The 10,466-nt window shown below is 63.6% G+C and overlaps 2 protein-coding genes across 3 annotated transcripts; one reads left to right on the top strand and one right to left on the bottom strand.

Moving 5' to 3' along the window:
* The first annotated feature begins 4,216 nt into the window (after nucleotides 1-4,216).
* On the top strand, nucleotides 4,217-4,922 carry SMIM22 (small integral membrane protein 22). 2 transcript variants are annotated; one of them, XM_008249632.5, is made up of 3 exons: nucleotides 4,217-4,486; nucleotides 4,572-4,657; nucleotides 4,811-4,922. In XM_008249632.5, exons 1-3 carry the CDS (start codon nucleotides 4,363-4,365, stop codon nucleotides 4,850-4,852), a joined length of 252 nt encoding a protein of 83 aa, XP_008247854.2. In that variant the 5' UTR covers nucleotides 4,217-4,362; the 3' UTR covers nucleotides 4,853-4,922. The 2 variants fall into 2 exon arrangements, with proteins under 2 accessions (XP_008247854.2, XP_008247850.2); XM_008249628.5 differs by having other exon boundaries at nucleotides 4,572-4,672.
* A 340-nt stretch (nucleotides 4,923-5,262) lies between these two features.
* Nucleotides 5,263-10,409, bottom strand: ROGDI (rogdi atypical leucine zipper). Its single transcript, XM_051836154.3, has 11 exons — nucleotides 9,949-10,409; nucleotides 9,808-9,879; nucleotides 9,142-9,224; nucleotides 8,927-8,981; nucleotides 8,264-8,344; nucleotides 7,770-7,865; nucleotides 6,758-6,856; nucleotides 6,409-6,522; nucleotides 6,277-6,326; nucleotides 6,042-6,168; nucleotides 5,263-5,740 (listed from the first exon to the last, which is right to left on the bottom strand). Exons 1-11 carry the CDS (start codon nucleotides 9,997-9,999, stop codon nucleotides 5,699-5,701), a joined length of 870 nt encoding a protein of 289 aa, XP_051692114.1. The 5' UTR covers nucleotides 10,000-10,409; the 3' UTR covers nucleotides 5,263-5,698.
* Nucleotides 10,410-10,466: the final 57 nt, after the last annotated feature.

Genomic DNA, 10,466 nt, shown 5'->3' with positions numbered 1-10,466 from the left:
CCTGTCACCCAGGGGGCGGGGAGAAGGCCTGCGTCACTGGGGCTCTCAGGGGGCCAGGCTGAGTCCTCACATCTGAACCTGACTCCTGGCTTTGCTGCCAGTCCCTCCCCCCCCCACCTTACACCCCTGGTCTGCCCTGAGTCCCTGTGGGCCAAGGCCTGGGGGGCCTGAACCCCCATCCTGAGGTGCTCCAGCCCCCAAGGCCTGTGCTTCCCCCACCCACAGCCCAAGCGGGTCCTGGGACTCTTGGGGGCAGGGGCACCTGGTGGGTGTGGGTCCCTGTGGGAGTGGCCAGGAATGGCTCAGTCCTGGCAGGCCCTGGTGTGTGTGGCAAGGGGGAGGGGAGAGAGTGACAGTTAACGGAAGACTCTGAGTTCTGTGCCTCCTTCCTGGGGCCTCCTTGCGCAGCAGGCAGGGACCGAGGGCAGGGAACGGAGATGTGGTCTTCCAGCCCTTTGTTCCTGCAGACCACCCCCAACCAGCCTGGCCTGGCTCTACGCCCACCCCACCTCCACACGGCTCCCTCCACCACGGCCATGAGCCGGTCAGTGGCTGAGCTAAATTCAACTTCCATGCCCATGACTCTCAGCTGCTCTGCCTGGGGAAGCAAAGCTGGGACCCAGGGCTCAAAGCAGTTCCTCCATGTGCCTTCTTTGGTCTGCCATTGTGGGCGGTGCGGTATCTTCAACCACCAGTGTTGATCCACCAGGAGAATGATTCGGCAAACACTTAACCTGGCATGTATTGCATACCTGGCACTGTTCTGGGAGCCGTGACATGTTGGCTGGCTACTAAACACCAGCACCCTGGGAGGGGAGTGCTGTTCCTACCCCCACCTTACAGGGAAGACAGAGACCAAGAAAACTGCTCCAGGTCATGCAGTGAGAACCTGGCGGAGCTGGGACTTACCCAGACACTTCTGCTCCGAGTCCATGTTCTTAGTCCCTACTGTCTCTTGTATTCACAGAAGTGTCTGGATTTCCAAAGCGTCATAGAGACCGCAGCCCTGCCCACTCTGGGCTCGGGCCACAGCTGCCGGCAATGCCCTCTCTAGAGGGGCAGTGTGCTCTCCAGCTTGCCACAGTCCCTGCTCCCCTGTATTGTCTCTCTGACGAGGTTTTCTGACAGCCGACGCTGACAGCCCTAAGCACCTCTCAGTTGCAGGCTTTGGCCAGGGGTTTCCATAAGGAGGCGGAGCGCCCTTGTTTTAGGTCTGGTTGGTCCTAAGGCCTCTGTTGCAGCAACCACGCGACTCTTGTCACAGCACCGGCCAGAGGCAACACGTAAACCCATGGTGTGTGGCTGTGTCACAGTGACACTATATAGGCAGCCCTTCCTATCAGGGCGTTCCACACGCCTGCCCCATCAATTAACTGCAGACGGAAAATATTACAGCAAACAAAATCGCGCCGGTACTGCATCTTGTCACCGCTCCCTGAACAACAGGTGTTACCAGCGATTCTCGCAGCCGGTGTGCACCTTAGGTATTCTAAGTCACAGTGGAAAGACAGCATCTGGGAAGACGTGGGCAGTTGCTATGCAAATACTACACAAGGGATTCGAGCATCTGCAGTTCCAGAAGCAGTCCCCCGGGGTACCCAGGGTGACTATAAAGCCACTGTAGCCTCAGCTGCCCTGAGCTGAGCCCCGGTCCTCCTCTCTCCACTGCCTCTGCCCGCCCTTCTTCCTTGCTGTGTCTACACGGCTGACAACAGAGGCTTGACCTTATAGGCTTTGAGGAGGGGAGCCTGGCTGGGACCACACGTCCATTTCTTTCTTTCTTTTAAGATTTATTCATTTATTTGAAAGGCAGAGATACGCAGAGAGAGAGCCAGAGAGAGAGAGATCTTCCATCTATTGGTTCACTCCCCCGATGGCTGCAATGGCACGGTTGGCCCGGGTTGAAGCCAGGAGCCAGGAGCTTCATCTGGGTCTCCCACATGGGTGGCAGGGCCCAACTATTTGGGCCTTCTTCCACTGCTCTCCCAAGCACATCAGCAGGGAGCTGGACGGGAAGCAGAGCAGCCAGGACCAGAACTGGTGCTCATATGGGATGCCAGGTCCCAGGTGGTGGTTGAACCTGCTGCACCACAATGGGGCCCCTATTTCTTTTAAGACATTTTCATTTTATTTCAAAGGCAGAGAGGGGAGGCGAGAGAGAGAGAGAGAGATCTTAATCTTCCATTCCCTGGTTCACTCCCCACATGGTCACAACAGCCAGGGCCGGGCCACACTGAAGCCAGGAGCCAGGAACTCCAAACGAATCTCCCACACGGGTGCAGGGACCCCAGCACTTGAGCCATCACTCGCCGCCTCCCAGGCCATACATTTCTCAGGAAGCTTGATCGGAGCAGGGAGGCTGGGACTGGACCAGGCCCTGCAGATGTGGGATGCCGGCGTCCCAGGTGGTGGCCATTCGCTGACTCAGACCCCTGCCCGACAGTCCCGGCCGTCAGCGTGTGGCACGAGGCCCCCTGGAAGCATAGGAGAGTGGAGCCACATCGCCCTGGGGGGAAATTCTGCTTCCCGGAGTGTTGCAGGATTCTGTGCAGGGGAGACTCCAGGCCAGCCGTCCCCTAGAGTGACAGTGAATTCTGCGGATGAGGACAAGCATCGTGGAGGCTGCGGTTGGTGAGGTCCAAGGAGCCCCTGTGGGCTCGGGGCTCAGTGCAGAACTCAGCCTATCCTCAGGAGGCTTCCAGGGCACAGCTGACTGCAGAGCCAAGTCCGAGAGGACCCGAGTCGCGGGCATCGTGGACAGGTGTGCACTGAGCCCAAGTTCATACAGAAGGCAAAAAGACTGGAGGGAGCCGCCCTGGAAGCACGGAGCCAGCGGTGCTGGTGTCAGTGCCCACTCCCCGTGAACCTGCCACGGTGCCACAGGGGCTCCAGTGTTGGTCATTTCACTGAATCCCCCCGCCATATATACAATATACCCCTTGTACGCATGGGGAAATGGAGGTAAGAAGGAGTTGAGTGAATGTGTCCAAGCTCACATGTTGGTAGAGTTAAGATCTAGGATGGGAGCCCCTGCTATGGAGTTGCAGGTTAGCTGACACCTGGCATTCCACCTGAGCCCTGGTTCAAGTCCTGGCTGCTCCACTTCGAATCCAGCTCGGTGCTAAAGTTACCTGGGAAAGCAGTGGGAAGATGGTTCAAGTACCTGGGCCCCTGCCACCCACGTGGGAGACTGGATGGAGTTCCTGGCTCTTGGGTTAGGCCTGGTCCAGTGTGGCATTCGGGGAGTAAACCAGCAGACGGGAGATACTTGTCTCTCCCTCTCTCTTCTTTGTAACTCCACCTTTCAAATAAATCTTTCAAAAAGAAGACAAGATGAGGAACGGACTCTCCCCTTGAACTTTCAAAGGAACGTGGCATGGCCAGCCCGCTCTGCTCTCTGCGCTGCAGGCCGTAGGACGGGAAGTTTGAGTTGTCTGCAGCCACGGAGCCTGTGATGTGTGACTGCAGCGGGAAATGAAGCCATCGGGTGTGCGGCCTAGGCTAGCTCCTTAACTTCTCCAGGCCCTCGTCTGCTCGTCTGTACAGCGGGAACACCCGTCAGCGTGGCCTGAAGAATAAGGCAGGGGGCACATCAGTGCTGGATGCAAAACTCCCTGTAGCTAACGTCTGTCGCCCGCTCGACCACAAGCATCTACAAGACAAGGAGCTGTCCACCTGGCCTGCAGCCCTGCGTCCAGGCCACACCCCACCAGGCCCTGTGTCCTGAAAGAAGAGGCAGGCGGGCTGCTCACCCTGTGCCGTGGAGAGCGATGTCAGGGGTCAGCGGCTGCTGGTCCCACGGGCAGTCTGCGAGGCAGTAACCACCACCTTGCAAAGGTATTTTGAGGATGAAGGTAGCCCAAGGACCTTTGGGGCCTGGTGCGGCTGCCCTAACTGCCCTGGGAGGGGAGTGGAATGTGGACAAGCCCTTCCTCCTTTCTCTGTCATGCGTGAAGGCGGCAGCGACTGGGTGCCCTTGGTTCCAGACTGCTGGGCTGCGGCAAACTAAAGATAGGACAGCAACCCTTCCCCGGGCCCTGCAGCACTGAGGCTTCTCCTGTGGGCTGAGGCAGGAAGCACACCTGCTGAGCCTGGGGGAGGGCGGGGCTGGTTGCCAAGGCCTCAGGTGAGGTGGATCCGGAAGCAGGAAGCACACTGCACTCCTTAGGACCCGGGGCTGGGCCAGCTCAGAAGCTTCCTGGTGCTGCAAGGGGCCTGGCCAGGTTCAGAGCAGGGGTCAGAGGGCCGGGTCTGGGACAGAGGCAGGGGCGGGAGGGGGAGAGGCCGGGCCTGACAGCAGCCCAGGGTTCTGAGGTGGTCCCTGGGGGCCAGGACAGCTGCGCCCAGAACGCACCTGCCAAGATGAGTGTATCCGTGGAGGAGCTGGAGGCCGCGGCCAAGGAAGTGCTAGGCAGACTGAAGAGCCACCAGCTGTTCCAGTCCGAGTGGGACACCGTGGCCTTCATCGTCTTCCTCACCTTCATCGGTGAGCGGTGAGCGGTGGGCGAGGCCCTGCCCCAGCCCCAGGTCAGAGGCTCCATCTAGACACCCCCCCCCCCGTGCCCCCCCAGGCACTGTGCTGCTGCTGCTGCTGCTGGTCATTGCCCACTGCTGCTGCTGCTGCTGCTGCTGCGCCTCCCCTGGGACCCCCCGGAAGGTGAGCCCCCGGAAGGTGAGTGCTGCTTGCCTCCGGGGCAGCCTGGAGTTCCACCAGGGGTGGGGGTGGTGGAGGAGGAGGGCAGGGGAGGGTGCAGCCCGAGAGAGGCTGGGGGAACCCAAACATGAACCCCGCTGGGCCCCTCTCTTGCAGGAAGGCCCCAAGGGAGTGGACAACTTGGCCCTGGAGCCTTAACACCGCATCCAGCCAGCCCCTTCTTGAGTGTGCCCCAGGTGACAGGAACAATGCCTTGTGTTTGCCCAGAGCCTGATTCTTGACTGTGTTCCAAGCCTCACTGGGTGGGGACTCCTGTCTCACTGAGATGGTGCCCCTCCTCGCCTCAGCTGGGGGCTGTGCCCTGCCATTCCACGCCACCCAGCTAATGGCAGGAAAACTGGCTGTCTGGGCACGAACTTCAGGCCGAGCTCTCGACCCTGTCCCTCTCAGCCTTGGAGGCCCCTCTCTAAGGTGGGTTCCGTGTCCAGCTTCGGCGTGGTGCTGGGCTCTGGGAAGAGGGCTGCCAGTTCTTGAAGCTGATGGCTACTGACCACTGGGGACCCTCACCTGGTCCCCACCCAGACAGGACAGACAGACCAGGGCTCCAGTGATGTCTGATGAACTGTATTTCCTAGAGGTCTCATGGCAGCACAAACATAGCCAAGGGTATGCAGCTCACTCACGGGGAGAGCGTCCACCGCCCCGTTGGGCCCCCTCCTCCCCGCCCCTCACCCGGCCACCGGACGCAGCCGAGAGGGAAAGAAGAGGAAGGAGCGTCCAGGGCCTGGCCCCATCCTGAGTCCAAAGGTTCCTGAGGTGTCCAGGCCAGCCGGGCTTGGAATGTGGGCCGCCCCGTGACCGGCCTTCCTGACTGTCCCTCCAGCATACCACCAGATCGGGGCCCTTCCTCCCGGCGCTGTGTGTCCACTCCTATCTGTGTGTTTTCGACAGTATGGGTGAAGCAGAGATATGCGGCCTGCAGGGCCCACCTCTGGCTGGCACCCCAAAGGGTGGGGGTGGGGACAGGCTCCTGGGGTCCTCGGCTTAGAAGGGTCTGTAACTCCAGTAACTGGAGAACACGGAGATCTGTGGAGGACAGGGCACGGTCAGCAGGTGCTGGCGTGTGGTCAGTGGGGGCTGGGAGTCAGCTGGGTTTCCCTGGATGGAGCCACGCGCTGGCCCACGCACCCTCCGTGGCCAGGTGAGATGGGAAGGTCAGCTAGGGCCAATGTGTCTGGGACAGGCACGTTCGCCAGTGACACCACGGCCCAGGTGCCTGGCCCGAGCGTGGGGGTGCAATGGCCTTCGGGACCTGGGGACACCTGGGAGGTGTGATGAGAGCCCCTGAACGTCCCCCCGTGAGGGCTGGGCCAGCAACTCCCCCCACCTTATCCTTGAGCTGCTGGCAGAGCTGCAGGGAGACGGTGAAGTAGACGAGGGCGTCGTTGAGCCAGGGGATCACGCACTCCACCTTGTGCACGTGGCTGACCTCCAGGCGCTGCGCGCCCCACTCACTGGCAGGTGAGGGGCAGGTTCCTGAGAGGGGGCCGGGTCCAGCCCCCAGGTGCAGAGGGGTGGGGTGGAGGCATTCCGGGGCCAGGCCCCCCCCCCCCCATACTTACAACATGGCCCCAGGGCTGTGGAGCACAGCGCCTCCAGATGGGCGGAAGTTCTAGGGACAAGAGCCCCAGTCCCGGTCAGGCGGAGCTCGGCCCGCGGGTCTGGGGGCCGGGGGTGGGGCAGGCTCTGCTCACCTTGGTGGAATTGGGCTGCAGGGCGTGCAGCTGGTACACGGTGAGGCAGAGCTTGTTGAGGTTGATGTAGACGTTCACCAGCAGGTCGGAGGGCAGGGCGGGGGCGAACATCCGCTGGGGGCGGCAGGTGGGATGAGACCCCAACCACCCCCACTGACCAGAGCTGCACCGCAGCCTGGGGCCTGGACCCATTCGCAGAGTGGGGAGGAGACGTTCATCCCACGTGCTGGGGCTTCTAGATTTTTCTCAGGCACCCAAAGTAGGTTCCTGCACTGCCCAGTTTAGAAGCCTCTGACCCAGGCAGGGTTAACGTGTTGGGGAGCACAGGGCGGGGATCAATGGTACTGACCGTGAGGCCGCTGGCAGCAATCTCGGACAGGGTGAGGGTGGCCGGCGTGGTGAGCCGGTTGCGGGCTCTGGTCAGCTGCAGCATCACGGCATCCATGAGCTGGGGGAGGGGCGGGTCACAGCCACTGTGGGTGATGGGACAGGGCCCGGCACCAGGGGCAGCGGTCACTGTCGCTACTGCCAGGTCAGAGTTCTCAGCCTGCAGTGGCCTGGCGGGGGGTGGGGGGGTGGGGGGTTGGAGCTCTGGGGGGTGAGCCCAGGGATCGAGGCTGTGCACACGGGTGGGCGGCAGTGCAGCTCAGGAGGGGGCCTCATCCAGCTCAGGTGCACGGCGTCAGGGCGGGCTTCGCAGAAGCCAGCCTCACCCCCACAGGTGAGGAGACCGAGGCCCTGAGGCGGAGGCTGGTGAGCGGTGGGACCTTCCGGAGCCACAACAGAGCCCCGCAGAGTCCTGAGAGCCCGGCCGCTGCCGCCGCGGGCCCAGGAAGTGAAGATGGTCTGGTGGAGGCAGGGGGCTGACACCACCCGGGTGGTTGTGGTCAGTTCTGGAAGGGCCACGTGCACTTGGCCCCAGTATGAAGGACCAGACACACACAGGGTAGGGGACCCCCTCCAAAACACACAGCCAACGAGGGGCAGCACAGTGCTTCCGACAGGTGGGCTCGCTCACTCCAGACTCGGAGGCGTCACTTACACCCGCCGCCGCCACTACGCCCAGCTGCTACACTCTGCGGTGTGCTTCCTGGGGGCCACCTGACCTGTGTTACTGCAGGTAACAGCCACCAGAGTGTGCCTGCCCCTTTACAGGTGAGCAAATGGGGCACACAGTGGCCAAGCTCACACTGGAGGCCCTCGGAATGGAACCTGAGTTTGATTCCAGACCCTAGGTTGTGAGTCAGTATGCTATGGCTGGATGTGTACAGACAGGTCAGAGGTCACCGGCTCTCCAGGAACCAGCCAGGGCTCAGGGCTGCGCTGGGGAGCTGGCCCTCCGGTGCCTTCGGGCAGCTCACCTGGAGAACCTCAGCCCCCGTCTGGAACTGGTAGCTCTCCTCCCGGTTGGCCAGGAGGTAAATGGCTTGGCTCACGTGGTTCCTGGCGTCCTGGATCTGAAAACAGCACCGGTGCAGCAGTTACCGGGCCACATTTTGTCGGCTTCAGACAGCCTCTGTGGCCTCTGTCTCCCAGGGGGGGAGGGTGCACACCTGTCCAGCCTGCCTCTGACCCCAGAAGCTCACCTTCTAAAGGCGAGACAACCGCCTGGAGCAGAGGGGCAGGCAGGCTGGGCCCAGTGGTCCAGAAGCTGGAGGGAGCATGGACTTGATCCCAGGAGCCACGGCAAGCCCCTGGAGACTCTGGACAGGGTTGTTCTGAATGACCCCACCCAGGGGGTCCTGACCATGCACAGGACAGGCGTCCCTGCTAGGACACTCTCTCCCAAGCTTGCTGTGGCCTCCGGGCCCCGGGCCTGCCCCTGCCTGCCCTGAGGCTGCGCAGTGCTGGGTACCTGCTGCAGCTTCCACTGCTTGTCCTCCCGGAAGGCGAAGTGCAGTAGCTGGCTGTTCCGCGTCATCTTGAGGTTCACGTCCTGACAGGCAACAGCGGGTAAGCCCGGCCCAGGGACCCCCTGCGGCTTCTGGCCACTCAGAGCCCTTCAGCCAGGTCAAGAAAGGGGACTGGGGCAGGGGAGAAGTGTGGTGGCTCAGGCCCCAGAGCTCTGCACGGCCGAGGGCCTCCCAACGCCCTGGCCATTTACCGGTGAAGACGGGAGGCCAAGAAACAGGAACTCAGGCCCGTGAGGAGCCACAGAGAAGCGAAAGGGAAAAGGCTGAGAAAGGGAAGAGCGGGAGGGGACGCGGGCAGTGCCGTGGTGCCCAGCGTCGGGTCAGGCACAGAATGGAGCTCAGGTGGTGGCTGACTGGACTCTGCCAGTGCCCCCGCTCCATGGGGCCCAGATGCCGGGCCGTGCTGCCTGCTGAGCAAGTCCCGGCTCTGGCCCCTTGCACCTCTCACTGGATCCACACAGATCCCCTGGGGAGGGGGACACGGTGGCTTTCATTCTACAAATGAGGAAACAGGCTGGAGAGGCGCAGGTCCTGCCCAGTCGCTCAGGCAGCTCATGGCAAAGCTGGGGTAAGCGGGTGGGGAGGTAGAGGGGCAGGGGACTCACCGCCTGGCTGAGGGCATCCCCCTGCAGAGTCAGCACACCCTTCACCTGGTCTGTGCTGCAACACATGGGGTCAGAGTAGCGCCTGCTCTGTCCCCTACCCAGCAGGCTGTCCCTGGCCCTCCCACCCCACAGCCAATCAGTCTGCAGGGCAGAGGGCCCTTGCCCCAGGGTACCCCGAGGAGCCCTCCCTGTGGGTCTCTGCTTGCCCGGCTCACCCAGAGCTGCCCAGGATGAAGTTTTCCTGCTTGGCTGGCCCCTGAGCGCCTGAGCCGGGCAGGGTGAAACGGAGAGAGGCCTCCTGCAGGGCAGAGGGCAGCCAGGTAAGGTCACTCGGGTTCCACCTGTGCTCCTCCCAGAAGCCCCCAACCCCCGGTCAGCCAGGGAAGGGCCAAGGTGACCCTCCCCAAGACTCCTGGGTACATCCCACCGTGCTGCCCCTCCCTGCTCGTTCACCTTCTCTGAGCACCTCCTGTGTGCCCACCCTGGGGAATACCCAACAGAAGTGTGGCCTCCCAGTCACGGAAACCTGCAATTCTGGGCCACACCACGCACCGCACCAGACATTTTTGTGGGATGACCGGCTTACTTCACAACAGCCCTGCGAGATGGCTGTTGTTACCCGCTTTGTGCAAAGGGGGAAGCAGGCCCGGAGGGGCTGAGTGCTGGCCCGTGTCACAGGCTGTGCGCTCCTGCTCTCGGATTAGTCCCTGCTTCAACCCGGGGCTGAGCCCAGCCCTCCTGGGTCACAGCGCGGCCCGTGTCCCGCTAGGCTGCAGGTGCCCTTCGGCGGGGCTCGGTGTCCCGTGCTCAGTGGGCGCCCAGCCAACACCCACGGGACGGCGCGGGGACGCAGCCCGGGGGCGGGGCGAAGCCGTGCTTACCTTGAGGATGTCCTGCAGCTGCCGCAGCACGGCGTGCACCTCGTCGTGCAGCAGCCAGCGGAACTCCTCCTCCTGCCGGGACAGCGCGCGGTCACGGCCCGGCCCCGCCGCCCGCGCCCGCGCCCGCCGCCCGCGGCTCACCAGCACGGCCCGTTCCGCTGCGGTTGCCGCCATCGCCGTCGCCGTCGCCATCGCGACCGCCCGCCCGCTCCTCGCGGGTCTGTCCCCCGTCCGTCCGCGGCGCCCGGCTCCACCCCCTCCCTCGCCAGCGATTGGCTGCGCAGGCGCCGGTCCCGCCCCCCAGGCCGTCTCCGTGCCGGTGACTGGCCAGCGCCTCTCGGCCCTCCCTGGCTCACGAGACCGGCGGCTGCGCGAACCCGGCCCGCGCCGGCACGGCCTCAGGCGCCGAGCGGGGTGCGGACGGACGAGGCCGGGCCGCAGCGCTGCCCGCCGGCCCCGCCCCGCCCCGCCGCGACCGCTGATTGGCCTGCGCGGCGGTCCGTCGGCGCTCGCCGGGTCCCGTGGGTGGTAGGCGGAGCCCGCCGGCCGCCGGCGGCTGCCCCGAGGCCCGGGGGCCGTGCGCGTCCCCGGCCCTGCGCGCACGGATCTGAGTCGTGAGGGGCGGCCGGCGCCAGGCCGGGGAGCCCACAGATGCACGC

Source organism: Oryctolagus cuniculus, chromosome 19 (genome assembly GCF_051225735.1).
Source record: "Oryctolagus cuniculus isolate XC-2025 breed Fujian yellow rabbit chromosome 19, ASM5122573v1, whole genome shotgun sequence".
Taxonomy (NCBI): domain Eukaryota; kingdom Metazoa; phylum Chordata; class Mammalia; order Lagomorpha; family Leporidae; genus Oryctolagus; species Oryctolagus cuniculus.
This window is presented reverse-complemented; position numbering and strand designations above follow the sequence as displayed.

Coding starts and splice junctions, on each gene's coding strand:
- SMIM22 (XM_008249628.5), top strand. CDS start 4,363: ATGAGTGTATCCGTGGAGGAGCTGGAGGCCGCGGCCAAGGAAGTGCTA. Junction 4,487..4,571: donor CGTCTTCCTCACCTTCATCG/GTGAGCGGTGAG, acceptor GTGCCCCCCCAG/GCACTGTGCTGCTGCTGCTG. Junction 4,673..4,810: donor GGAAGGTGAGCCCCCGGAAG/GTGAGTGCTGCT, acceptor CCTCTCTTGCAG/GAAGGCCCCAAGGGAGTGGA.
- ROGDI (XM_051836154.3), bottom strand. CDS start 9,999: ATGGCGACGGCGACGGCGATGGCGGCAACCGCAGCGGAACGGGCCGTG. Junction 9,880..9,948: donor CAGCGGAACGGGCCGTGCTG/GTGAGCCGCGGG, acceptor CTGTCCCGGCAG/GAGGAGGAGTTCCGCTGGCT. Junction 6,523..6,757: donor TTGCTGCCAGCGGCCTCACG/GTCAGTACCATT, acceptor TGCCGCCCCCAG/CGGATGTTCGCCCCCGCCCT.